Raw genomic sequence first — 26,374 nt, forward strand, 5'->3', positions numbered from 1 at the left:
AACATGGTTATGATGCTGTCAGCATTGTGTGTCCTGGAATTGATCCAAAAGTGGAATTCGTGAATCTATGAACAGATCGCTGCTCACAGATATAAATTTCAATACTGTTCTAAGAATCGGGACAACCGACTTTCATCTCTATAGTTTTGACAAATTGGTTATTGAGGTCGACCAGCCTATTAAATCTCGCCACTGTTTCTGACGCGTGTACGATATCATCAAAGCGATGTTCGGATTGTTTTAAATACGCATATATATTATCTCCATGTCCCCACTATATATTCAAACACCAATATTGCGTTTGGGTTTATAATCCCAATTTTATATAGTGCGGCTCGCGAAGGTATTCAGACGTTGAATGCGGCCCGCGAGTTCAAAAGTTTGCCCACCCCTGATCTAGAATATACATGATGACCCTGGAACTTCACCAAATCCTTGTATCCACACAAGGGTTTGTCAATAAAGTGCATGGGACAAGTCGACTGCCTGAATAAAATTGAGATTCAGAGATGATCAATGATCAGCAAAGAAATAGCTCTACCCTTTCGGAGTACTCAAGTATGTATTCCCTACTTGAACCATGTACTTTTTTAGACTACATTCACTTCCACTTGATCCGGGCAGTGGTTCTTAACCATTTTTCTTGCAGATTTCGCCCCTTTTCGAAAATTGCCCGAGTCTAGCACCCCCCCCCCATATTTAAGGGCGGCAGTAGAACAAGGGGAAAGAGTTCGAAGTCTGGTCGGTCTTTTCGGGTTGGCACTTCACTATTGGAAAAAGCTTGAATCGCGCCCGAGGACCACTCGACTAATTAACGCTATAATAATTCTAATGCTATATTCGGGATCAAATCAATGTTGTTACAACAACCATCGGATACAGGCTCGTACCATCTGGTTTGGGTCCGGTGTACACATCCCAAATTCACTTCTGCGACTGGCAATACAGGGACGATAATTGTATTGAGTTTTGTTTTATTGCCTTCTGTGGCTAGTAAATCAACTCAGATAGTGATAGAGATCTTTGCTCACAATGAGTTTAGTACTGCACTACTTTAACATGAATGTATTCCAAACAAAGCAACCCATATTACATAACGTTGAAGTAATTTTGCGGGTCAAAACACTAAACAGTATCATCCTCTATGATACGATGAAGAAATATTCTGAACCTTTAATTTTGTAGCTCCCAAATACAAATATACCTAGTTAATCAGGTTGACCAAAAATCTTCAGAGCATTTTTATTGTACAAAGGGCTCTCACTCTGAAAACTGACGCAATGCCTCTTCGATTTCGACATTCTGTATGTATGTATAAGGGGTTTTATGGTGCTCGACTACTAAGGTCTTGTGCACCAGGCCTGAGGGCGCTAATAGTTGAATCAGATACGTCTACACCAGTGGTTCTCAACCGGGGGTCCGCGAAGCAATTTCAGGGGGTCCGCGAGACCTCTAAATTTTTTAAATGGTTGATAACCTAATTTTCATTTTATTTTTTAATTTGAGAAAGCATCAGGCAGTTTCGCACCTCAACTGCTAAAACCTCATGACTCATATCATCATAATAATCGTCTGACATGGACTATCGTAGTGTGGAAACTCATTCTCATTGCCAATTTTCCAATTACCTGCTGATACAAACATATTGCTGTTTAGAGACGTTTTGTTGGGGTTTGTGGAAAAAATATAAATATGTAGATAGTAACGTCAATCAGGGTGACTTTGTAATGTCTGCGAAACCTTCTCGATTTGGAGTTGTCAGTCTCATCAAATTAGTGAACAGTCGTTTGAAATAAAAATTTCTGAAGTATTTCCATAATTTGTCCCAATGCAGGGAACAGCTTCTTGGAGGTACAGAACTTTATTATACAATTGAATAGTATATTCATATTGAAATGAACCGGAATATTCTCGGCAGACACTCGTCATCAATCGGACAATGATATACCTGCTCTTAAAGCTCGGCTATCAGATTTGGCTCGTTCTTATTGCGGATGCCCTATCGACAAGGCTGATGTTTTGATGAACAAGGAGTGTTTCGTTGCTATCAAAGCATTACGCTCCAACCCTGAGATTCATATCACCAGTTTTATTGGTATGCAGCCTTGTCTTGTTAATGTTCAATTGTTCATGGTCGAAAATGTTTGCTCGTGTACAGAACAAGTCGTTTCATGAAAGTCTTTCTCTGGTAGGAAAACTTGGATCCATTCTTTGGAGCATAAAATTTCTCTATAATACTTTTAGATTAGGATTTCACTTCGACGGTAGAAACTCTCTGCGGGCCGATCAAAATGCCGGCGCGGGCTGAATCCGGCCCGCGGTCCGTATGTTGCCCATCCCTGCGCTATAGATGCTGGACGTGATATGTTCATAAAATATGTGTTTCTTCATTTTGGTGCCATGAATGTTGCGATCACACCAAAAGTATCGTCGGAAGCGAAGCGTAATGCGTTAATATTGCATTAGCCTCCATCTATCTTTGCGGAAATGGTTTTCGGCACTCCTCGTTCATATCAAAACGAAGACGCGGATTATCAAGACACGACCACGTAGCCTACTTCGAGAGATACAGCAGCAAAATTAGCTTTGAGATAATAGAAGTCCACCAATTTTTGGATAAATTATATGATGTTATCTTCAAGAAAAATCATTATTTTGCTGTTTATCACAAGCCTACAGTTCATATTTGCACAAGACAGATGAAGGTTGCACCATAATAGAGCTAAAATTGAACTAAAACTTGAGGGGGTCCGCGAGGGGCCGTGACGGTCAAAAGGGGTCCGCGAAGCCAAAAAGGTTGTGAACCGCTGGTCTACACAATACAACAGATTCTATAACATTCTGTGCGCTGCACGATAAAATACCTAGTTCGAAACACTTTGTGGTAAATAATCCCGAGCTTGCGTGACACGAGTATTTTACCGGCGCATTGGCGATATAAAAGTAAGCGCAATTAATTCTATATGATATGCACTGTATCCCTGAAAACATGTCGTAAACACCGACGGCATACATTTCGCGGGCAGCACGACGAAAAATTTTGAGATTTAACAGATTTTGTCGTATGTTAATTGGCAATGAGAACTCAGGGATATGAAGAATTGTTGTTTAACTGTATAATCCTATGTCCGTACTCCACCCTCTTCTGCGACGCCATTTTTATTCAGCGTCCCCCCATATCGCCTCCTGAGCCCAGCGCCCCCGTATCGTCCCCTGAGCGTTTCAGCCCCTTTCAAAATCCCCATCACCCCTTGGGGGGCGCTGGTAATCAGGTTAAGAAACACTGGTCTAAGGTAAAAGTCCTTACTTTCTACACTGGCAAATATCAATTCATCCTTGAAAGAGATGAGTGAAGAAATTGCAAAAGTTCAGAAGAGCCAAGAATTCATTACAGATAAGTTTGATGAAATGGAAAAACAACTGGAGATTAATACTGGCTCAATAAAGCAAAATTCGAAGTCAATTGAACAACTTGACCTGATTATCAATGAACAGAAGAAATCAATTACTGATCTCTCTGAGAAATATGAAGAAACCGAAAGGCAATCAAGACTGGATCTTCTCGAGTTCAACGGCATACCTACCAGTACCACCGAAGACACTGATATTCTCATCAAGGAGATCATGTCCAAAATAAATGTCCCCCCTCAGGCCAATGATATCACCTACTCACACAGGAAATTCCCCACAAGCGATAAAAATGGTAATCCCTCGCCAATCATTGTGAAGTTTGGATCTCGTGTAATACGAAACAAAGTCTTTGAATCTCGATCTATGCTTCGTTCCGTTGAAAACTCAACAAGCATTCCAAATTACTCGGATATTTACATAGTCGAAAACCTCACTGAAAGAACTCGCAACCTACTGTTCGAGGCAAGGAAACTAAAAAGAAAGAATCATTATGATTACCTGTGGACTAAATATGGAAGAATTCTCACAAGAAAGAACTCAAAGTCATCTGTGCTCCAGATCTCCAACTTTGATGACTTGAAGAAGATGACCTAGAATCAATCATCCGTGCAATTTTCCTATGGTCTACCAGTAAGCAATGTTACCTACTATGGACACCAATTGTTCCAATAGTTCTGTTACAATGCTAGATACATCCGACTTTGAATATAACAATGTCCATTCATGCTCCTCATTATCAATTGAAGATGTTGCAGCCAATTTAAACAATACTAAAAGCTCAATGCACCTTTCTATCATTCATGTTAATTCCAGATCCCTAAGAAACCACATAGATGATGTAAATGATCTTATCTCGTTCTTCAATACCAAGCCTATGATTCTTGGCATATCAGAAACCAAGCTAAAAACTCCTGACACTGGTGGCTTGGCTCTAGATGGCTATCAGTTTTTTCATAAGCCAACTCCTACAAATGCTGGGGGTACCGGTGTTTTTGTCAATTCCTCTTGTACCACCGTTGCAGCAGACTGCTACAATCTAAACATGGCTGAGGTTGAGGATATCTGGATCGAAATCTCTTGTCCCATAGGAAGAGAAACATCTATAATAGTTGGAATTATTTATAGACACCCCAATACATCCAACATTGATGACTTCTCAGAACATCTGTCACAAACTTTATCACTATTAAATGTAAATAAAAAGTTGTATTTCATCATGGGAGATTTCAATATTAACCTACTATCGAAATCGCAACCCATATTACATTACATCAATATGTTGAAATCCCATGGTGCAGATCCAACTATTACACTTCCTACTCGACTTACTGACCACTCATCAACTTTGCTAGATCATATCTATACAAATGTGTCTTCCTGCCCTATATACCCTTTTGTTATCGAATATCCTCTTACAGACCATTTTCCAGTTTTGATCAAATGTCTCACAAGAGCTCCTTTATCCAATAAGAAACCTATCTATAAGCGCCTTCCTACCACCAACTCTCTTGAGAGTCTTCAAGATGCTGCATTCAGTCAGTTCGGCAGCTTTGAGATGACAGCATTAACATATGACACACTTGATATGACTTTCAATAATTTTATGACCGAACTTATGAATTTGGTAGATCATCATATACCGTTATCATGTCTGTCTCGTAAGCAGCGTAAGCTTTACTGCAAACCATGGATCACTCCTGGTATCTTGAAGTCTATCAAAACTAGAAATAAGCTTCACCGTGTATGGTATTTAAATGGTACTGAAGCGCAACGTCGACAGTACAAGGCATATGCTAATAAGCTAAGCCACATTAAAACGAAGGCAAAAAAATCATACTTCGCTCGTCACTTTCATAGCTGCAGAAACAATAAAGCCCAAACTTGGAAAACTATTAGAAACCTAATCAACCCTTCCAGCTCCCATGCCACCATCCCGCCTATTATAATTGATGACAACGGCAATTCTGTTAGCAATCCAAATAATGTAGCTAATGCATTAAATAATTACTTCACCTCTATTGGGCCAAAACTTGCATCTGATTGCCCTAATCTCCCCCCAAAACACTACCAAAGTACACCACGTAGTAGTACCAACAGTATATTCTTGAGTCCCACCAACATAGGAGAGATTAGCATAATAGTCGCCAACATGAGAAATAATAAAGCAGAGGGTCATGATAGGCTATCTGTGCAAATATTAAAGGCAGTTTTCCCTGCAATTTCTTCAATATTGGCTCATCTCTACAATCAATCCATGGCTTTAGGAATCTTTCCCGAAGCTCTTAAAGTAGCCCGAGTAGTTCCTGTACACAAAAAAGGAAACAGAATGTCAATGAATAATTATCGACCAATATCAGTCTTATCTTGCTTAGCTATACTTTTTGAAAAGCTTCTACACTCAAGGCTCTCCGAATTTCTTCAAACCAGATTATGGCCCAATCAATTCGGCTTTCGAACTCATCACAATACTCAACATGCCATTTTAGATTTACTGCTCAAGTACCAATCAACAATTATATCTAATGAGGTCGGTTGCTCCATATTTCTTGACTTGAAAAAAGCATTTGATACGGTAGATCATTCAATACTTCTGAATAAACTATGCTATAATGGGGTTAGAGGGACACAGCTAGCCTTGTTCAAGTCTTATCTAAATTGCCGCAAACAATTCGTCGGTGACCAATGTACGAAATCTGATCTAAGCGAAATTACTTGCGGTGTTCCTCAAGGTTCAGCTCTTGGCCCCCTTTTCTTTATCATTTACATAAACGACTTACCAGGTGCATCTAAATTCTCAACTACCTTATTTGCTGATGACACTTGCCTGTATAAATCCGACCACAATTTGAGTATTCTACAAGACTCAGTCAATATTGAGATGAAAAAAATCTGTCATTGGATGAGCCTCAATAAATTGAATATCAATGCAACAAAAACTCAAGTCCTTCTTACCAATGTCAGACCTAAGATCTTGTTACCTTCTCCATTTTTGACCATTGACAAAGATAAACTATCAGCAGTCCCTAATGTCAAATATTTGGGACTATGTATTGATAAAGATTTGAGTTGGAAGCCTCAACTAGCAGCTCTTGCCAGCAAATTAGCGCAGGCAGTAGGTATTATAGCTCGCTTGCGACATATTCTCCCTAGATCTGTACTAAGAGACATATATTTTTCACTCTTCCACTCTCACCTCGACTATGGAATCATCTTTTGGGGGTTAACTTACGATACCTACTTGAATCACATCGCAGTTCTCCAAAATAGGGCTATCCGTTTGATTAGTGGCATGGGCCGATACGAGCGTCTTTCTCCAAGATATAAATCCCTAGGGATATTGAAAGTGCGCGACCTCTGCACTTATGAAATTGCCAAGACCATGTATCGACATCACCATGGTGAATTCCCTTCTGCTCTTAGCCGCATCTTTACGCCATCTGCCGGTGTCCACTCTCACGGAACTAGATCCGCCACCGCTGGAAATATCTTTATAAAGAATTTAGCCGCTAGTGTGTGCCAGAGATCCTTAACTTTTGTTGGTCCAAGGATTTGGAACTCCTTATCAATAGAGCACAGAGGTTTGTCATTTGCATCATTCTGTCGGAATTTTAAGTCTCAGCTCATTTCTACATATTGAGACCTGAGAGTGTAATCTGGTATTTATTTTGAACTAGTGTTACAGTTTTTTTTTATTTTTTTTTACTACCACTGTTTTGCGTTTGCGTTTTGTTGTTTAATCTTTTGTTGAAGTGTTACTGACCGACAGTTGCATGATATAAATGTTCTAACGTTACGCCTTGACTACAGCTGACTTGAAGACTACACATCTTGATGTGGTCATATCGCTGTGTTTGTCTTTTTTACATATTTGTGTGAACAATCATCGTACGAATAAAGAATCTGTCTGTCTGTCTTACTTTCTACACTTTTGATTTGGGAAAATATAAGTTTTGTCATAGTTTGGCACCTCTTTACTGATTGAAATTGTCATAGGAGCCACGTGAAATAGCCCCATGTATCGTGTAACTGAATATATTTATCTAAGATTGAATATAATTGTAGTGCATTTGTTAGCATGAGTTTTGAATATAAATCTCACAATGTGGAAAGTATTCGCTTCCGACGGTTCTGTTTTTTGAAACTGCTTTCTTAAATAGTTTTTGTCTCTTCACTTTCTACTACTTTTGAAGTAGTTGCGACAAGTTTCTGAAATTCCAAATTATACTTCTACTGGAGTAGCACTACCTTATTTACTTTGACCACCTCTACATATTGTATCTGTACAGATGCACATGTTTCTATCTCTTTATATTATTTAACTGATCCTATAGTTTAGTTAGGCTTATCGAAATGAGCAAGAATCCGGCGATATTAGTTTGAAATTTATGCTCGATTGGAGTTGCATTGCAAAGCGCTTTTGTCTTTCTGTACATGTATAAGATATATATTTCCGAAATAATAGTCATTTATCAGAATGCACTTCGGACATGTCACTTATTAAGATGTGACTTCCGCGATAGCTGTTGTAGTTAGCGTTGAAATGGCGCACCTGAATGTTGTCTTTCTCGCATCGTTTCAAGAGTTCTAGTAATACAGTTTCGTATTCAATGTTTCACGAATGAAATCAATATTTCATATTTGAAATTACCTTCGCCCACATTCCAATAGCTGAAAACGAGTCAAATACACCAAATCCTAATGAACGATATCATCCAACAGGCGATATTGATTCAGTTTTCGTGAACCAACGCAAGAATGGACAGGAAGTTAGTACATGTGAATAGAGCCCAATCCATCACTGGGATATCTTTCAACGATGATATTTGTATTTCACTCGTCTTCGCCCAGTTAAATGGAGTGTGTTGGAGTTTCTCAATTTTAGCGCTTGCTTGATTTTGCGGTCGAAAGCGTTACGACTAGCATTGTGTTTAAAACAAAAATCAATTTAAAACAAACATGTTAAAAACAAGGCCCTTGTTGAAAACATGTTCTTTATTGTTTTTTTGAGACATGACGTCACGCATATTCAAGTGAGACGTCATAGTGGGTTGATATTCACAATCGAAAATATAGGGTAAATATAGCTCGATTGACGAAATAGGCTTCCAACCCCTGTCATATACGGACCAAAAATATCTCTAACCAGGACTGCATCGTCATGCAGCCAGTTTTGGGATCAAGTCACTACCTTCGAGTCACGAGTCATCTCGAGTCATTGCACATTTTGACTCGAGTCAAGTCAAGTCAATCGATTTTTGAAAGTGACTCGAGTCAAGTCAAGTCACTCGGTTTTTGGAGGTGACTCGAGTCAAGTCGAGTCAAGTCAAGTCACGACTCAAGTCGCAATTCAAGTGAAGTTGTCTTTTCGAAGTACGAGGTATGATTAAGTCATTGCATTTTGCTAGCTGTTTCAAATTCAGATTGAGTCGCCATCATTTTAAATCGAGGGACGAATATAGATATAAATATACATGCGAAAAGGCGTTGTATATAGCTAACGAATGCGTAGTACTGCTAAAATACGTGACTGTAAGGTAGTGTACCCTCAGTCGTTAATTATTCGCCAAAATAGAGCATAGAATACGAAACCTCAGATAGGGAAAACGAATTGATATGATATACATCACCCAACTACATATTCATGGGATACAATTTCAGCCAGCGTCAATGCTTGACGAGTAATATCAACTCGTAAACTATATTTTAATTCGATTTAGGTCACACAAGAGATTTAGCTAAGGTGATCGCCGAGCACCAATGACTAGTCTATAGAACGTTATTATATTACTTTACTAATGCGACAACGTACGCTGTGAGCGGTCAATATATTTGTGATAGAACAATGGAGGTTCAGTAAAACGGAAAATCATTGAATGAGATTTATCGCTCTCATAATTCACACCAGCGTATCGAGAACAATCGGAACATTTGTGAAGTATACAGCGATTTTTATCGACACTGATCACTTGATGACTTGAAATTGACTCGTGAATTTTGCTCCGAGTCACGAGGCTATCCGCATTTCTGAAAAATCGAGTCAGCTAGGTCAAGTCATTTTTGCAAAGTGACTCGAGTCATCCCAACACGGCATGCAGCATTTTTACGGTCGGTGGTTATCATCATCAGAACATTCTTTCCGTACCAATGATCTATATATACGTACTGTAGCTGTGGAACCGACTTTTCGAGTGTTCCAACCATCCTATATCGTATGCGTTGGCTATATCGGATGGTAATCGTCGTCCGTAGGCTGATACAACATGTTTTTGGAAAGTATTTACACATTTATGGCATACTTAAATAACTTGAAAAAACACAATTTTTTTTAAAGGCTTCTGTTTGAAACAGTGTTTAGAACACGTTTTAAACAAAGTGTCTTAAACAACCCTTTGTTTTAAATGCAACCGTAGTTACGACAGTGGTTCTCAATCGGTTGTCCGCGAAGCCTCTAAATTAGTAATACGATTGATTACCTAATTTTTAATTTTCTTAGCTATGGAGATCATAAGGCAGTTTCGCTTCATATCTTCTAAAACTTCAGGACTTGAATAACAGAATGGCCGTATGATATGAAATATTCTATATTGTCCAAAATCATAATCGGGGTAACTTCGCAATGTTTGCAAAACATTTTCGATTTGAAGCTGTAAGTCTCAGCGCATCCTAAAAGTTTTGTTCTCCAATCTGTACCAAAAGGATTGAAACCTCACTACGGAATCTCTTTTCTCTCAATCACAATCCCAGAAGAAATTCAAATAAAGATGACGGATAGAAATAATTAGACTGGACGCGATATGTTCATTAAAATCAGTTTCTCAATTCTTGTGCCAAATACGTTGCGATCATACCCAAAAAAGCGTTACACATTATATTTCGTTTTGCCTCCACCTATCTTTGTTCAAATGAATTTTAGGCTCCCGTTCATATAACACCGATTGTGGCTTTTTAAGATACGAACACATATTTCAAGAGATGTAGCTGCAGAGTTTGAAATGATAAAAGTTTCTACAATTTTCACATATGATATGATGTTATTTCCATGAAAAGTCGAATCGTTTCTGTTTATCACTAGCTTACTGTCAATATTTGCACAAGAATAATGTCGGCTGCGCGATAATTGCGCTAAATTTGAACTAAAACTTATTTGGCGTGCGCGGCGGTCCGCGACGGTCCGAAATGGGATCGCGAATACAAAAAGGTTGAGAACCATTGCGCTACGAGTTAATATTTCGTTCGCTTACACCTGTCTCTATGAAGGTGATTTTCGACTCTCGTCAATATCAAAGCGTGGTCGCGCATTTTCGAAACACGCCCGCATATTTTCATACTTACATTTACACTAGCCAACAGTTCAGATTTGCGCAAAACCAACAGCGTTTTCAGGATAATTTAGATCAATTCGAACTAAAACTTGAGGGAGTTCGCGAACATAAAAAGGTCGAGAACATGATATGAATTACAAATTATAAATCAGACGAAGCGACTCGTGACCTCGTTATAGATGTCGATTATCCGACACTTGCCTGCTTAGAAGTACCTTGTCGTTTCACAATCACACGAGCAAATACACGTTCCTCTTTTCCATATTCAATTGTTTTTACTCCCATAAGCCGCGTGCACAATAATTCGTTAGTGAGACTTTTGAGATGACTTTTTGATCAGAGCGTGTGTTATTGTGTGTGACTGCGGATTCGAATTCATTCCTTCACATAATCGTCCCTCTAACATAGCTTTACGAACGTTGATCGGGAATTGCAGCAATGCAGCCCGAAACGCCGTTATCATCAGCAAACAATTGCCGCGACGCAAGCTACTCAATGCGATTTCAGAATCAGAGATGGTCAGTAACGAAGTACTTCTACGTTTTAAAGTGCTTCAAGTAGATTTTGCCTACTTGCACTATTTCCTCAAGTGGGTGTGATTTTAGACTAGTTTTACTTGTAATTCAGACTTTTCAGTTTTCCAGGCAAACCTAGGCCTGGAATAGTTCCATTTTACTTACTTGTAAATTGCTACTTCTACTTGAGTAGAAATTTACGGCGTTACTTGGACTTCTACTTTAGTACTGACTTTGGCAACCTCTTATTAGAACCCTATTATGCTACACATAAAAGACAAACTACTGACTGGATGCGCGCTTTATCGTTTAATCGTCTGGTACGGCGTATTTCACGTTTGCATTTGCTTGATACACTCGTATTTTCGAATTGTCGCGCGATATCACTCGACTGTGAGTAGTTTCGTTTCTCACCCAGCGCATTATGCGTCGAGCTACGCTCTCGAATATGAATTAAACTCCATCTTCTCAATGGCACACATTTTGATTTTATTCAATTTCGTTTGAATGAGAACATTTTATATTCCAATAAATTGATCGCCATCCGCTGAAATGGTAACGCGCAAACCAATATGGAATTTCAAACCGTTGTGCATATGGTAGAAAACGTGTTTCCATTGATCAGGTCGTGACATGCGGTTATATTTCTCTCGTTGCACTGGCACTTGAATATTGGCTCCATTTCAAAAGGATAAATGCGACTGTATTGGATGTCATTATTGAGTGCGGTGGCGGTATTGAAATGACGCATGAGTGTTTAAACTTGGAACGTTTCAAGGCAAAGTAGTAAGGTGCGTTCTCGTGCGGCTATGACGTCATCGATACGGAGGGGTTGTCACGTCAATCCATACAAAATTTTTAATAGGTAGTAATCGCATTTTCTATATTGTGTACGCAGCTTATGGTGTGAACCATGTCTAGCCTCACGTCACAAATAGATTGCATTACGTTGTACGTATTTGTAGAACAGTGAACAACTGAACATACCTGACGTATGTCCACTACGAATCCAATGTATCTCATCTTCAACAACAGAACCACAGAAGAGCACAAACCATTACTTATTCAGACAGTAGATATAGACACGAGTCAGGGCACATCACGTACCTCATAAAGTATAAATACTGAAGCAATAGAATGATGAGATGATATTCTTCTTTGGGGCACAAGCTATTAATGACTGATCAATAGAACTTCACATAGTTTTGCCTGCATATATCGTTTTATAATTAGTTTATCAGTTGTTTTTGCGTTAGAAATGGCGCACCTGCACTCTTTCTTTTTCACATTGTTTCCAGAACGCCATCAACTTCTTCTTGTTGAGGTCACAGTCTTGGAGTTGTAATTCGTTACATTTCGACGCATTCACAACGTTGACGAGCTCTTCGAAACAGTTTTCTGTCATTGATGCGTCAATGATGACGAATTTTGGAATCTGTAAAAGATTAAAATATGTGAAAGAGCGTTGTAAATGCAACAAGTTGAGGGATGGCAAGGGCTATTTCGGAAGGATACCTGCTTACATAAATATTATACACCAGTGATTCTCAAACTTTTCAAAAAATTCACGAAACGGTCCCTTGGCAATTTTTGAATGACTCATGGCACCTTAGAAAATCGTCACAAAACGAAATGTAGGGTTTTATGTTGACAATGTGACAGGTGTAACCGATTCGTAAAACCGGATGGGAATTTGAATCTGTGAGCAGCGATCGGCTCATAGCATTGCTGATTCTTCTTTTGGTTCAGTTTTAGACAACACAACGCTCGCAGAGTCGTAATCATGTTAGCTTGCAATACTCCTCAGCAAATAAATGGGTTACTGTGTGAACCTTGCCTTCTTCACGCTCTTCTGTGAATACGACTTAAACATAATTTAGTGATGTCGCTAACATTTTATTAATTCGGTTGATATATTTTGCACCACACAATTAAATTAGCAATGAAATCCCTATTTCTTACTGCTTACCTCCAACGCCAAACATAAATACCTTGGTAGCAAATCATTAATCATCAACTTTTCCCTTGCTTCGCACAAGTTATTTAGAATGACTTATGACCAAACTTAAAGGTGATTTGTGTCGAACTGCACATGAAAGCAGAAGTTTCCAATTTAAAATCACAATTATGATCCGGATCAAGTCATTAGAGTTTGGATTTTATGGGATGTTTAGCCACTGAAACCTTTTAAAATGCGTGGGACGGAGGCCCGGCCATTGCGCCAAAATATATTCAAAAGTAGTACATATCAGTGGTTCTCAACAGTTTCAACAGTCACAACTATAGTTTCCTGCCGGTCCACCTGAGGCATCAGAATTTTATATCTCAATTCTAAAATGCAAGAAGCTGGTTACTTGTTCAATAATTAAAGAAATATTACCAAATTTTGAATTTATTCAGAAGTGTGGATTGCATTTTTGCATGGCGTCGCAATAGAGAGTTCACATTTTACGATGGGCGTTCGTCATTATCGTACGTTTGTTATGACAAAATGTCAAAAGTGCCCTTCAACTGGTTTCGGACAAGTTATCTGTGAAAGCAACGGACACGTTTAAACAAACTTAAATTAAGCAACTCTTGACAGTATAATTAGGGCTACCATATGTCATCCCTTATGAGGATTTGTTCTCATTTTTCAGGAAATCTAGAATGTCCTCCGAAGACGGCTAAATGTCCTCCTTTTTGGGGAATCGTCCTTCTCATTAGTTTTGACAGCCAGGCTTATGGACTGGCAAAACTAAAGCCGCCACAAATGACGCGAAACTGTAATGGGGATGTTCGATCAGGTCTTCCGGCAGTAGTACTGGAGAATTGACTTTTATAAATCAACACAGCAGAATTTCCCGTAAAAGATTTAGAGTCAGCACCTTTCTAGTCCGGTAAACTAACTTTTGTGGTTGTTAAAAAGTCTCCTACTCTCCCGGAGGTAATAGCTATAGCAAATAGAAATTCACATTTCTTTCAGAGGACACCGAACAACCACAATCAAGTTAGTGGTCTTTAACGGGACATCGCGCACTTCGTCTTGCAGAAACTTTAATCGAACCGCGTATAAAAAACTAGAATCAAAAGGCGATATCATATTCAAGCTGTCGTATTAACTTCACGGTTAATTTTACTTTTTGAAGGTTCGCAGGTTCGCGAGATTTGTTTTAAAGTTCAACCGGTCCGCGAGGTAAAAAAGGTTGAGAACCACTGGTATAGACAGATTATAACGTATTCAATGACATGACGAAATGTATCGAGAAAATTAATCAAGTTGCAGCACGCTGCTGCAATTAAATTTCTACTACACATTTTATGAATATATGTTATAACGTTTCTCGAAGCTTTGGCGGGCCGCTCAGAATGCTGTCGCGAGCCGTAGTTTGCCCACCCCAGATCTATGTACTATAATCGATGTTTTACTCCAGGAACGGGCTACATACGGCCAACGGGCTGGATCCGGCCCGCGTCGTGATTTTGAGCGGCCGGCACAGTTTTCGGTCTTACATGATAATATATCCCGCGGTCACAATCTGCCGCAAATCTCCACTACATGCTTACTGCATCAAATTATAGTGACTCTTGATTTTTCTTTCTTTTTTTCGGAAACAAATAATAGTGATTGTTACTTAGTCTTTAGTTCTTTGTGTTCTGTGTCCGACATGCAGCCAGAGTTCGAATAAGCTGTTCACAATAGAGATGTACAGGAGAGGATTTCGGATTCTAACAGGACAGGAATCCGGGTGTTTTTTTCGGCAACAGGATTGGATCCGTATTCAAAACTTCCCAGTTTTGCCGGATCCGGATCAGGACAGCATTTTTATTTCGATGAAAAGCGGATCCGATCCAACATGATCATGCAGGTATTTTTGAACTCTGGTGATCGATTATTATCACTTGCTTATGTGTGAAATATATGACGATTAGATTCACATATACCTTATATTCTTAGAACTTAGAAATTATATTTTGAAACAGCGAACGGTAGGTCACATATATTTTCCGCATAGGAAACGTAAGTATTTTGCCAGGATGACAGTAGTCTTACCGGTATAGTTCATCACTTATGCCGAGTTGCTTTTTGTGAGATTTTGTAAACATTTACTGAGAAGTTTGTAATTCAAAATGTCAGGTAATTTTTTAATTGACTGATTCAGCGATTGGAGATGAAAACAGCTTATTAAAGTATCATGACAAATCCTAGTATGATGGCTGAATATCGAAAGCTAAGTAGACTGACTATTTGGGTATCAAATTGTATTCCTGCAGCAAGTGTATCTATAGTGGAGAAGCATTCAGTTTGTGTGGAAATATGCTATTGAATAAAGAAACTTACTATCAGTCAATGGTTTGGATGCATTAGTTGATTTGAAAAGTTCTGGTTAAGAGGTCTTTAAGTTGAAAATTATTGAAAGTATTAAAATGCGATCAAAATGTCAACCCCGACGCAACAAACGTCAGAGTCTCGTCAGAAATCTGGTAAAACGGGATTCGAGTCAAAGCGATGACCTTTTTTAGTCAACACAATATAGGTCGAAAAGTTTTTAAATATCACCAGTTTTCTTTTCTGGTGCTGGAGTTTTCACAAATTTGCTTGTAACTTTTTTCTGTTCCCTTTCAAGAGAATGTTCTATGGAAGTGAGATGGAAATATGTGGCTTCTGCATCTTTTAAGCTCAAAACTAGCTTACAGTTATCAAGATATGGCAAACTTAGCTATTTCTGGCTATTTCGGTGAAAATACACGGTCACTAGAGGGTGTGCAAACCCAAATTTATGATATAATTTATTTATTTCCTATTTGGCACCACATATCAAAACCCCTTTTTGAAATTCAAATTTATTTATTTTTCACTTCACCCTATTGCACGTTTGGCAGACATCGAATTTCAATTGATAATGTCATACTCTCATATAGTACGCTCATATAGCCACACTTGAATAATCGTATTTCAAATATGACTGTATGTATTGATAGTAATGAGTGCATTGCCGGAATTAGGACGTCACATCGCAGTGTTTGAACGCAATAGGCCTACACCAGGGGTTGCCAACCTGCGGTCGCAGAAGGAAATTCGGGCGGCCGTCGACACGTAATTCAATTAGTATGTGTTGCGGCCGTAGACATATAAATTGAATTTACTAATCGGCTCCCGATTTTAATTGAAATTATTTTCGCGCTAGGCGTGATTCAATGTGACGTCATTTTACGATATTGAATTAGTAGCGCCCTCTGCATTCTGATCCCCACAGTACAGATACGAACGGTTGCGAGATAGCGTAGTGGTGTGTTCCACAGCTGCGACACGAATTGGTTGTCGAGTTCTAGTCCGACCGAGCCGACTTCAGCCTTCCCAAGTGTTGGACGTCTATCTATATAGATTATTTTTGAGTAGGCATATTCATCTTAGCGCTCCGAAATAACGTACATTCACTCGAAATTGCTCGCATTTATACATAGATGTAGTAGCCTACATCAAACGATACGTGAAAAGTAAATGAAGGCTGTCATGACGTTAGGAGCAAGACGATAAAACCAGACAGATGATTTAATGTTTGCAAATTTTATCAGATATGAGATTGATGATTAGTTTCTCATGTCAACGACTTTAAATTTATTTTAGTTTGTAGATTGCAATATGGAGCTGCCGTACAACTTATGGAATGTATTTAGCCTGATGACTTAGAAGCGGGCAAACGTTGCTTCTTACCGATACTCCGATTTCCTTGCAGGTCGTCCATAAAGATTCCAATTTTTGCCTTGTCAAATCGCATTTTATCAACCACACTTCCTTGCATCCACTGACTCCGATAGTCGCTGCCAGGTCAATAAACGCTTGCGGGGGCATTCTTTTATCAGTGATAGCAAGTAAACGTATCTGAATGAGAATATGGACTAATAGCTTGATTTCGTAAAATAAGAATAAGGAGCACGACAATCTCGCAACTTTTTTTTAATTTTTATGAGAATGGTTGCGTGATTTTTTTTAAAAAACTATTTCGAAAACCGAGTGTAAGGCGTCACCTCTCGAATAATTACTCGCTGATCCTCACTTTTTTCCAGGCGACATTGCTTATACAAATGTAAAATATATACTCATAATCAATGTTCCCTCTAATTTTTCACGAGTCTGCGCAAACACGCCAACTCACTGCGCAGGCCCTTGGACAACTGTGCGCAACCCCCCATAGGGTGATTAAACTAACTTCTGGGGGGCGAAGCCCCCCAGACCCCCTGGCCTTGTTTACTTTTTCCCGGTACTTGTCATCTACATCGGGTGCCCGTCTAGTGGTTGTTGCTGCCTGAACGCGCGAAGCGCTAAAAAATTATGTAATTCATGATTGCATAGGTCACTATGATCAGGAATTGCACACTTTTTAACCTCTCCCTGCTCACATAATCAGATTTACCGGTAGGGCCGATCGAGAGAGGTGTGTTAGAATGGCTAGGCCCTCAAAATAATAATAAAACATCTTCGAGCGTACCCGTTGGTATAATGACTTCGGTATGTGATGCTATTTCGTGACCTCCTATCTGCTATCTCCAATGATACTGAAATCGCTCAAACGTTGTAAACTAAAAGACGTATACACGATTTCCAATTGGTATTTCTTTACTGAAAAATATTGTTTCCTCGATATGGCATTTGTCCTGTTGTGGGACTTGGATCGCCAGGACAGGAACATTCGGCGCCAGCCTTTTAGGCGCCCATGGACATGGACAATTAAACATATATGTATATCGAAGTTTTCGGTCAGCACAAGGGCATCCCAGCAAACACAGTACAGACCAAAGATGTAGAAAAGCCGAGCCGATATAGTAGATATTAGATCTTGGCAGGTCGTAGAAAGGGGGATTTTGTGTCGACTCAATTCAACGTCTTTTCCATGTCCTTCAATAATGTAAATATTATGCAGATGCTACAGCCTTTAAACATGGTGAGTAGAATGTAGATCCTACATTAGAAGAAGAAGATCCTGATATAATAACCTGTTTTCTACCACTATGGGCTTAACCTGATCACGGCTGCGTACACACACCACATTATTTACTACATATTAATCACATTTGTGATAATTTAATTTCAAACGAATTGGCAATAATGCCGTTATAAAAAATAAAACGAACAAACGAACGAATGTCTTTAGAAAGAAAGTGAAAACAGTCCTTATAATCAGGTTTCATCTTCTGATGAGCCAGTTAAATAACCAGCATGCGGCCTTTTCTTTTCAACACCCTGCAGAAATAAAATGAAAATGATGATTAATAGCTAAGACATTCGTACTGCGAAAATGGCAGAGGTAGCGACTAACGAATGACTCCTACATTTTTTTCGCCCATACTTACTAAAATGGATTCGATTCTGAACTATTTCCACTCAAGTTTTCAAGTTTTATTATTATATTTTTTAATATTATATGACTAGAGAACTGACTTCAATCGTCACTTCTACTTGATTATCAAGATCAACGATGACTACTTCAGCACTCTTTGAAAACAGCCACTAACACAAAAAGAATTCTTGACTAAAATTTCTTCACATTCTGTCCAAAATGATCAATTCAACAATCCAAATGAATCAGTTATTTGGCAGCTAGTTGGAGAGATATATACTCAAGTCTAGAAAGTGGAATGATACTCTGCATGGAAAGCTGAAGACCTAATAATATTGTGTACAGAGAACAAAACATTTGAGTGGCGGCACTGGTATAGACATTAATAAATTATTAGAATTGACAGCAAGATAACCAGCAAGACATTAAAATGAGAATTAGTGCAGTTTCTTAGGCTGTAGTGATACTCAGCCAGTAATTGACCTAGCAGAGAGCAAAACGTTGTAAATAAAGCGAGCGAAACCTCCGACAAATGATACGATAAAACATTAGAATCGACAGTCTTACTAGAAGCAGAATAACAATCATGAGGGGTTAGAGAACAGAAGCCGGGGAAGTGACCATCAGAAATTACTGCATACTGGCCGAACAAATCCATGACCACTAACAAATGGTCTTTCAATAGTCAATATTGATACCAAATGACACCACCCCTATTTCATAGCAACATTTAGCAAATACAGCGCTGGAGTCAACCTTATATAAGCGCTAACCAAACGCCCATTAGTTTTCCCACCTACTACTTCGCGGATGGAAATACGCATTAAAGCGAACGGACGCGACTTGTCACACTCTTGCTATTTCTGCTCCTTTTTTCTCTTCGTTCCTCTTCTCTGTCGCTTCCGCTTGAGGAGAGAAACAGTCGGCCGCGTTTACGGATCGTGAATTCCCGGTGGGTGATTCTTGCTCGAATGGTCAGCACCTTGAAAATTGAGAACAATGTTGTTGCAAAATGCATGACAATTTGAAAGTTACATCATTCTAATTATTCTAGTTATGGCCGTGAATCGTTACAAGTGCGGTAACCATAAGAATTATTACTATACTTCAACTACAAATACAATATATTGTATAAAATGATTACCAATTCTTTTACGTTGATCGAGTCCCAAATAGATGAAATATGTCAAAGAATTTGCTAAATTTTTGTATAATTTGACAGATTACGAAATCTTCTCAAAGTGCACCTTTCAAAAATTTGATATCAAGACTCCCAACATTTTACAATTCGAAGTTGGATGGCTTTACCAATACAAGCAAACAGTTTGTATCGCAATTGACAATTATGTAGAGAACGCTGCGAGACATATGAGTAGGCCTACCCTAAAACGTTTCTCTGACATGGACATTAGGGCTCTTAAAATATGACTTCTTTTCTCAAATCGTTCTGGCTACTTGATAAAATTGTTAGGTTACCTAATTTAAGCCTAAACACAAAATTTGGTTCAATTCCAGCCAGTAACCGCTTTGCTACAGGAGAAGAAAGTTTCTATTTATTATATAAAAATAAATAGGTAATAAAAATTTGAAAATTTTCTGTTCACCCCATGAAAGTGTTAGGCTGTCTATAGAAACGATGCTCACCAAATTTGGTTCAATTCCAACCAGTGGAAGCGGAGATATTGCCGTCGAAAAATTTGGATTTGAATAAAATAGTATTTACGGTGACCGATTCTTTGTTTACTTATTAAAGTTGTGCTCACCGTAAGTGCTATTTTATTAAAATCCAAATTTTTCGACAGCAATAACTCCGCTTCCACTGGTTGGAATTGAACCAAATTTGGTGAGCATCGTTTCTATAGACAGCCTAACACTTTCATGGGGTTAACAGAAAATCTTCAAATTTTTTATTATTCATTTTTATATGATAAATAGGAACTTTCTTCTCTTGTAGCAAAGCGGATACTGGCTGGATTTGAACCATATTTTGTTTGTAGGCTTAAATTAGGTAACCTAACAATTTTATCAAGTAGCCAGTACGATTTGAGAAAAAAAAGTCATTTTTGAAGAGCCCTACTGTTCATGACCGTCCACGTTTAGAGTTGCATCTCAAAGATGCTAAAATAAGCCTAAATATAATCCAAGCAATACGATCGTCCACTTTGACTGACTGAATTTCTAAAAACACCTTGATAGCTTCCACATCTTACGTTTATATATACCGTCTGCTATCGGCACAACAAAGTAGGCCTATTTAAAAATACCAAAACAGATTCAACATACCACATCTCTTGCAAAGGCTTTTGCTTTCATTCAATTTTCCATCAAACTTCTTTAAATCCTCCTTTGTGGTGAGTTGCTTTGGAATTCTTCTAGGATCAATTCCGATATCGTTTTATCATATACAATCTATGGCGGAATAAAAGTTTCGGATAAGTTCTAAAACGAACACAATTTTCCACACAAAAGTCAATTGCCACACGAAATGCCAAATGCTACGGTCTCATTTTACAAGGTATGGCGAGGAAACGTAGTGGTACGTTCCATTATAGCTAAACACCAATGAATTGCGGGTTCGAGCGTGACACGTGGACTCCATAATTCCTACCGAAGTGTTGGCCGTTTATCTAGGCTCCTCCTCGCCATCTGATTCGCATAGCCATGTCTTAAAAAGCCTAGGAGTGGGCCGTGCTGTAAGTGGGCAGATGGTTGCCGATGCACCCGGCACTTGGTGAATTCGGCCGCACAAACTCGGCACTTGGTGAATTCGGCCCTCGGGAAATTTTGAAATGAAGTGTATTTACAGCTATTAATATGAATTTTCAAACTAATAGTAGTATTATCAAGTGATTCGTCAATCTTGTAAGGAGGTCAGGGCATCCGTAGATCGCGCAGTCACGGCGTGATTAGATCACGGATTGCGTAAACACGGGAAATAACACAGCGCTCATATGCCGACCACGCGCGGTCTGCTTGGAATCGATGGCGTGAGTCACAGGCCTGTGTCGTGTAAGTTTTGAGAAGATGGATCTTGGCGTTGTATGTGAGATCAAAACTGTGGAACATCAAGCGGCGCTTCTTCGTTTATCGATCACGACAAGCCAGTGTTCCTCATCAACAAATGTTTCGCATGATCACGTCAAAATAAATTATTTTTTGCCTTTGGAGAGACGATTCCACTCTGGGATTAGGGTGTCTCGATAACACGGTTGAAGGATCCCAAGATTACGAGATCTACCACGAGCCACGACACGTTTAAATTTCCTTTTTGATACTGTTCATTCATACTAAATGCATTTCTAATGCGAAGGTGTTCTAGTGCCAATTCCTCCAAGGGCCGAGTTCACCAAGTGAAGAGCGTCGCGTTATTTCCCGCAATTACGCAATCTGTGATCTAATCACGCCGTGACTGTGTGATCTACGCATGCCCTGACCCCCGCACAACATTGACAACCACTCAAAGTGCCAAGTTCACCGGCAAACATTCCAGTAACCAATCATGGTGACCGGTACCGCTACGAGATCTACCACGGCCGAATTCACCAAGTGCCGAGTTTGTGCGGCCGAATTCACTAAGTGCCGAGTTCACTGGTAATCGGGCAGATACGGAATAATAATAATAAGAACCGGCCTGGTGTAAAATGACCAGTGTAGTCGAACCACCACCATGAACACCACGAACAAACAAATAAACATTTAACATGGAAAAGAAATTACCTTTGCAGCCTTTGACAAACACAGTTACCATTGAAACCAGCAATTAAGGTCTTATTCGAAAGCAGAATAACAACTGTTTTAGTGGACATATCAAATCAAATGTTGGAAAGTTCATGTAAAATAGCCCAAAATATTATCTTACTGTGACCATATTCCATCAATATGGTCTGGCTAGCCAAATTCTCTGGGCCAACATAATCAAGCTGCGTTTGGTTTCAACGATTAATAATCTTGTCACTGGATTCGAGGTATAATTGCACTCAAATATCAAATTTTGCTCCATTAATCAACATCAAGTTGAAAATGTCCATTCTTGCACCAACTTTTATAAAATCATGAATCAGTGTTCTACAGGAATGTATCTATATGACTTATATACCTAGAAAATTCAAGCATAAATATTATGATATACCGTAGGTATAGGTACCGGTAATTCAGATGTTTGAAGCGAATTATAGTGGTCTAATTTCACTAAATTAGAGCGAAATGCCAGCAATATAATTGTAATCTAATTCGGAAAAACGGTTTAGCTCTAATTCTAACCTGGAAAAGCTGAAACTTTTCTATAGTTGTCTACACCTGTTTTGCAGAAAGTCAAACAGCTCTAGGCGTCATATACTACAGGCAATTCGAAATACCCCATAAGCTATATGCTACTGCATATATACCTTTAACCCGCTACCTCAGTCAGTCACAATTCCTATATATTTACGGCATTTACCATACAGAAAGAGCGAACTATGCCTGGCTGCGACCTGTTGCGCGTCAAATCTTTGTATGGCGCGATGACGTAAAATTTGAATCGCCGAAATATTCTAGAAGTCACGCATCGATAATCATATTCCTAAACGTACAACATATCACTTATTTAGTTATTCTCTGAATAAAACTATTAACCATACTCGTTGAACATGCGAGATTACCGAAAGAGCGAATATATATATAATGAAGATCATATATATCAGAGGAAAACAAAACTATTCGACCTTAGAGCAACAACACGAATATACAACACCGGTGACATCCTCACGCAATAAAACGAAGGGAGAACATTGTTTTCTAATGGATAGAACGAAGCTACCGCATGAGATCGAACAAAACCGGATAGAATTCATCGTGATTGAATGTACCGACAAAGTCATCCTTTCTACGTATTTTAGTCGTACCCGCGAGAGATAGAAAATTTGCATTATTAGGTTAACTACCGGATATAACGAAGCCTAATGCATGAGATGGAACAACACCGAGTATGAATTTATTCTGATTGAATATAACCACAAGACCATCCTACTACGTATTTTAGACATTCCCTCGACACTTAGAAAATCAGAACCTAATCGAGATGATCCCGGATGATCCTTTTACGGTTTTGTGTTTGCTGGGATGTAGTCTTTTTCGGCCAAGGTTTTCTCGCTGATGATCGTTCTGGCGCACTTCTCGGAGTCACATGTAACATATGGCCTTTAACTTCATATGTCTTGGAGCGTTATGGTGCGGTAATGGCCGACGACCAAGTGCCCATTTCCATCAATCATGAGCATTTTTTGTTGGGAAAGGGTACCCAATAATCAAGATATCTTACAATATTAAATCGCGCCTAGCGCGAAAAAAGTTCAAAAAAAATACAACATGAGTTACGTTATTTAATGAAATAATTTTGGGCCCACTTCGAGCTCGGCCCTCCAATTGGCGGGTTTGGGGTGTGGCAGTTACGGTCCTGAGTAAATCTTACGCAATGTTCATGCCACGCGGAGAAGACTATTCGTTAGTGTAACCGCAGAAATTTCAGGCCTAATCTGGGTACACGACGTAGCACTGTCAGCTGTCTTCGCTCTGGTTGAAACTTCAACACGCGTCTTCTTGGGTGAAGTACGGTTTTTAATGATCCAAATTCCCAGCGATTATACAACTGACCAAATAATTTATGACACAATCCAAATTCTTAATACAAACAGATACTACGTATTAAATAACATGAAAGCCAAATAGAACCCTAAATACGATAATACGCCCCTAAACTAAACGATTTAAGCCAAACAATAATATGCGACCAATACCATGCAGTGCGCCACGTGAAGTGATAGATTCGAGGCGCCAATACCATCATTCATGCGTCATAGAAAGAATCATTGGTCCATAGCGAAGGTGGAATTCTGCGGCAACACCCTCACCCCCAAAAACGGGAAATTTATTACAATAAATTTATACACATTTTTTCACAGGTGAACCAGCAACTTCCCAAAACCATGCGAAAAAAAAAAACAAATGCAACAAAGCAACGAATCAATTAAACTGTATTGAGCCAAAGTGTCACTCATGGCATTGTGACGCAATCAATAACGAAAACACATACTGTAGTAAACAACGAGTGCCGTAGTAAACAATGGGTACCACAGTAGTAAATAACAAAACACCGAGTATTGAACAAGCGATGTTCTAGTGAATGGAGATCATGTTGACGAGCTCTGAATAAGCACCAACTTAGTAATGGGCCTCTCAAGCTCAGAATTTTTTGTTTTGATACGAACCGACCTTACCAGGTCGTCTTTGCCAAGAAATACTTGTGTGACACGGCCCAGAAGCCATGCATTTCGGGGCAGGTTATCGTCCATGATTAGGACAATATCATCGATTTTTAGGTTACATTTACCATCAATCCATTTGGGCCGTTTTTGGAGCCTTGGCAAATACTCTAGGCGCCACCTCCTCCAGAAAACGTCAGCCAAATGCTGAGCCTGTCTCCAGCGTCTACGGGAATAATTGTCTTTTTCATTAAATATGCCTGGCGGTAAGACAGGACCTTGTTTCAAGAGAAGCAGAGAGTTTGGAGTTAAGGGTTCAAGATCACAAGGATCATCAGATACCGTTGTGATTGGACGGTTGTTCACAACTGACTCACACTCACTCATCAGGGTTGCTAGGCACTCATCTGAGAACACTTGACCATTGCAAATTGCCCGTAGGATTTTCCTCACCGTCCGAATTTGACGTTCAAAAATACCACCATGGTGAGATGCCCTGGCAGTTTGAAATATCCATTTGATATTTTTCTTAAGCAAGCATTCATTAATTTGCACTTGATTCCATTTGTTGACAGATTGTCTAATTTCTCGCTCCGCCCCAACAATGTTTGAGCCATTATCTGATCGAATTTCAAGAACTTGACCCCGACGGTTAGTGAATCTTTCCAACGCCATTATAAATGATTCGGTTGTCAAACTGTGGGTCAATTCAATATGAATTGCCTTTGTATTCAAGCAACAGAATATCACCCCATGACGTTTCTCAATGCTACGCCCTCTTTTAACGTCAAAATGACCAAAGCAATCCAAAGCCACATATGAAAAGGGTGGCTTATCCGGAATGAGCCGATTTGCTGGAAGATTTGACATTTGCTGCGACTCTGGCTGTCGCTGCCGTTTGCGACATATCACGCAATCATATATTATTTTTCTCAATTTGGGCTGAGGGCGCACAATCCAATATTTTTTACGGACCATTCCCAGGACATGCTCACGACCCGAATGTCCTGATAATTTGTGATGCCATTCAAAAATGGCAGAAGCAATCATGCTATCTCTTGGCACTACAATTTGGTGTTGATTTTCATAAGCAATGGGGGCTTCCATTATTCTGCCACCAACCCGCAGTAACCCATTTTCTATAAAAGGCTTCAACCTGTACAAAGTACTTGCAGGTCTGAGATTTTGACCATTTGCAATCGCATGCATTTCTGTAGCATAAAATTTTGCTTGCTCATGTTTGATAATTTCTCTTTCCGAACGCAACAGTTCATCTGTTGTTAATAGCCCTGCAGGGAGCGATTCATTACCGCCAGATGTTCCTCTAACCTTAGAGAGCAACCTATCTCTGTATCGTAACACCCAGGCAATCACCTTCTTGAGTTTGAACCAATTGCGATGTTTTTTTATTGCCTCATCCATGAATTCAATACCAGGTGTAGGAACGTCGCTCACTACAGTTGCAAGACATGTCTTTTTAGTTTTTACTGAATCAATTACGTCTGAACACATTTCACAGACACTGTCTGTGCTGACCTTTGTAAAGTTGCAACTGACGGGCAATTTTC

At 39.2% G+C, this 26,374-nt stretch overlaps 2 protein-coding genes and 1 long non-coding RNA gene across 4 annotated transcripts in view; 1 reads left to right on the plus strand and 2 right to left on the minus strand.

Annotated features, from left to right (window-relative positions):
- The window catches only part of LOC145452820 (uncharacterized), a 60,589-nt gene extending 43,482 nt beyond the window's left edge, over window positions 1-17,107 (minus strand). Inside the window, exons 1-2 of the mRNA XM_080330963.1 lie at window positions 16,944-17,107; window positions 12,516-12,683 (exon numbers count right to left, since the gene is read on the minus strand). Coding sequence (XP_080187089.1) covers window positions 12,516-12,683; window positions 16,944-17,081 — 306 coding nt within the window. The 5' untranslated portion in view covers window positions 17,082-17,107. The remainder of the gene's footprint in view (window positions 1-12,515; window positions 12,684-16,943) is intronic.
- Window positions 3,300-7,321, plus strand: LOC145452336 (uncharacterized). The gene has a single exon (XM_080330545.1). The coding sequence runs from the start codon at window positions 3,346-3,348 to the stop codon at window positions 4,003-4,005; it is 660 nt and encodes a 219-aa protein (XP_080186671.1). The 5' UTR covers window positions 3,300-3,345; the 3' UTR covers window positions 4,006-7,321.
- A 1,188-nt stretch (window positions 17,108-18,295) lies between the features above and the next one.
- On the minus strand, window positions 18,296-23,611 carry LOC145452000 (uncharacterized). Of its 2 annotated transcripts, XR_013919163.1 has the most exons (4): window positions 22,285-23,611; window positions 20,851-20,976; window positions 19,364-19,549; window positions 18,296-18,470 (listed from the first exon to the last, which is right to left on the minus strand). It is a non-coding gene; the product is annotated as an uncharacterized LOC145452000 (long non-coding RNA). The 2 variants fall into 2 exon arrangements; XR_013919162.1 differs by lacking the exon at window positions 22,285-23,611 and having other exon boundaries at window positions 20,851-21,145.
- Between the last annotated feature and the right edge of the window lie 2,763 nt (window positions 23,612-26,374).

Source organism: Botryllus schlosseri, chromosome 12 (genome assembly GCF_051294905.1).
Source record: "Botryllus schlosseri isolate E-star chromosome 12, Bs_hap1, whole genome shotgun sequence".
Classification (NCBI taxonomy): Eukaryota; Metazoa; Chordata; class Ascidiacea; order Stolidobranchia; family Styelidae; genus Botryllus; species Botryllus schlosseri.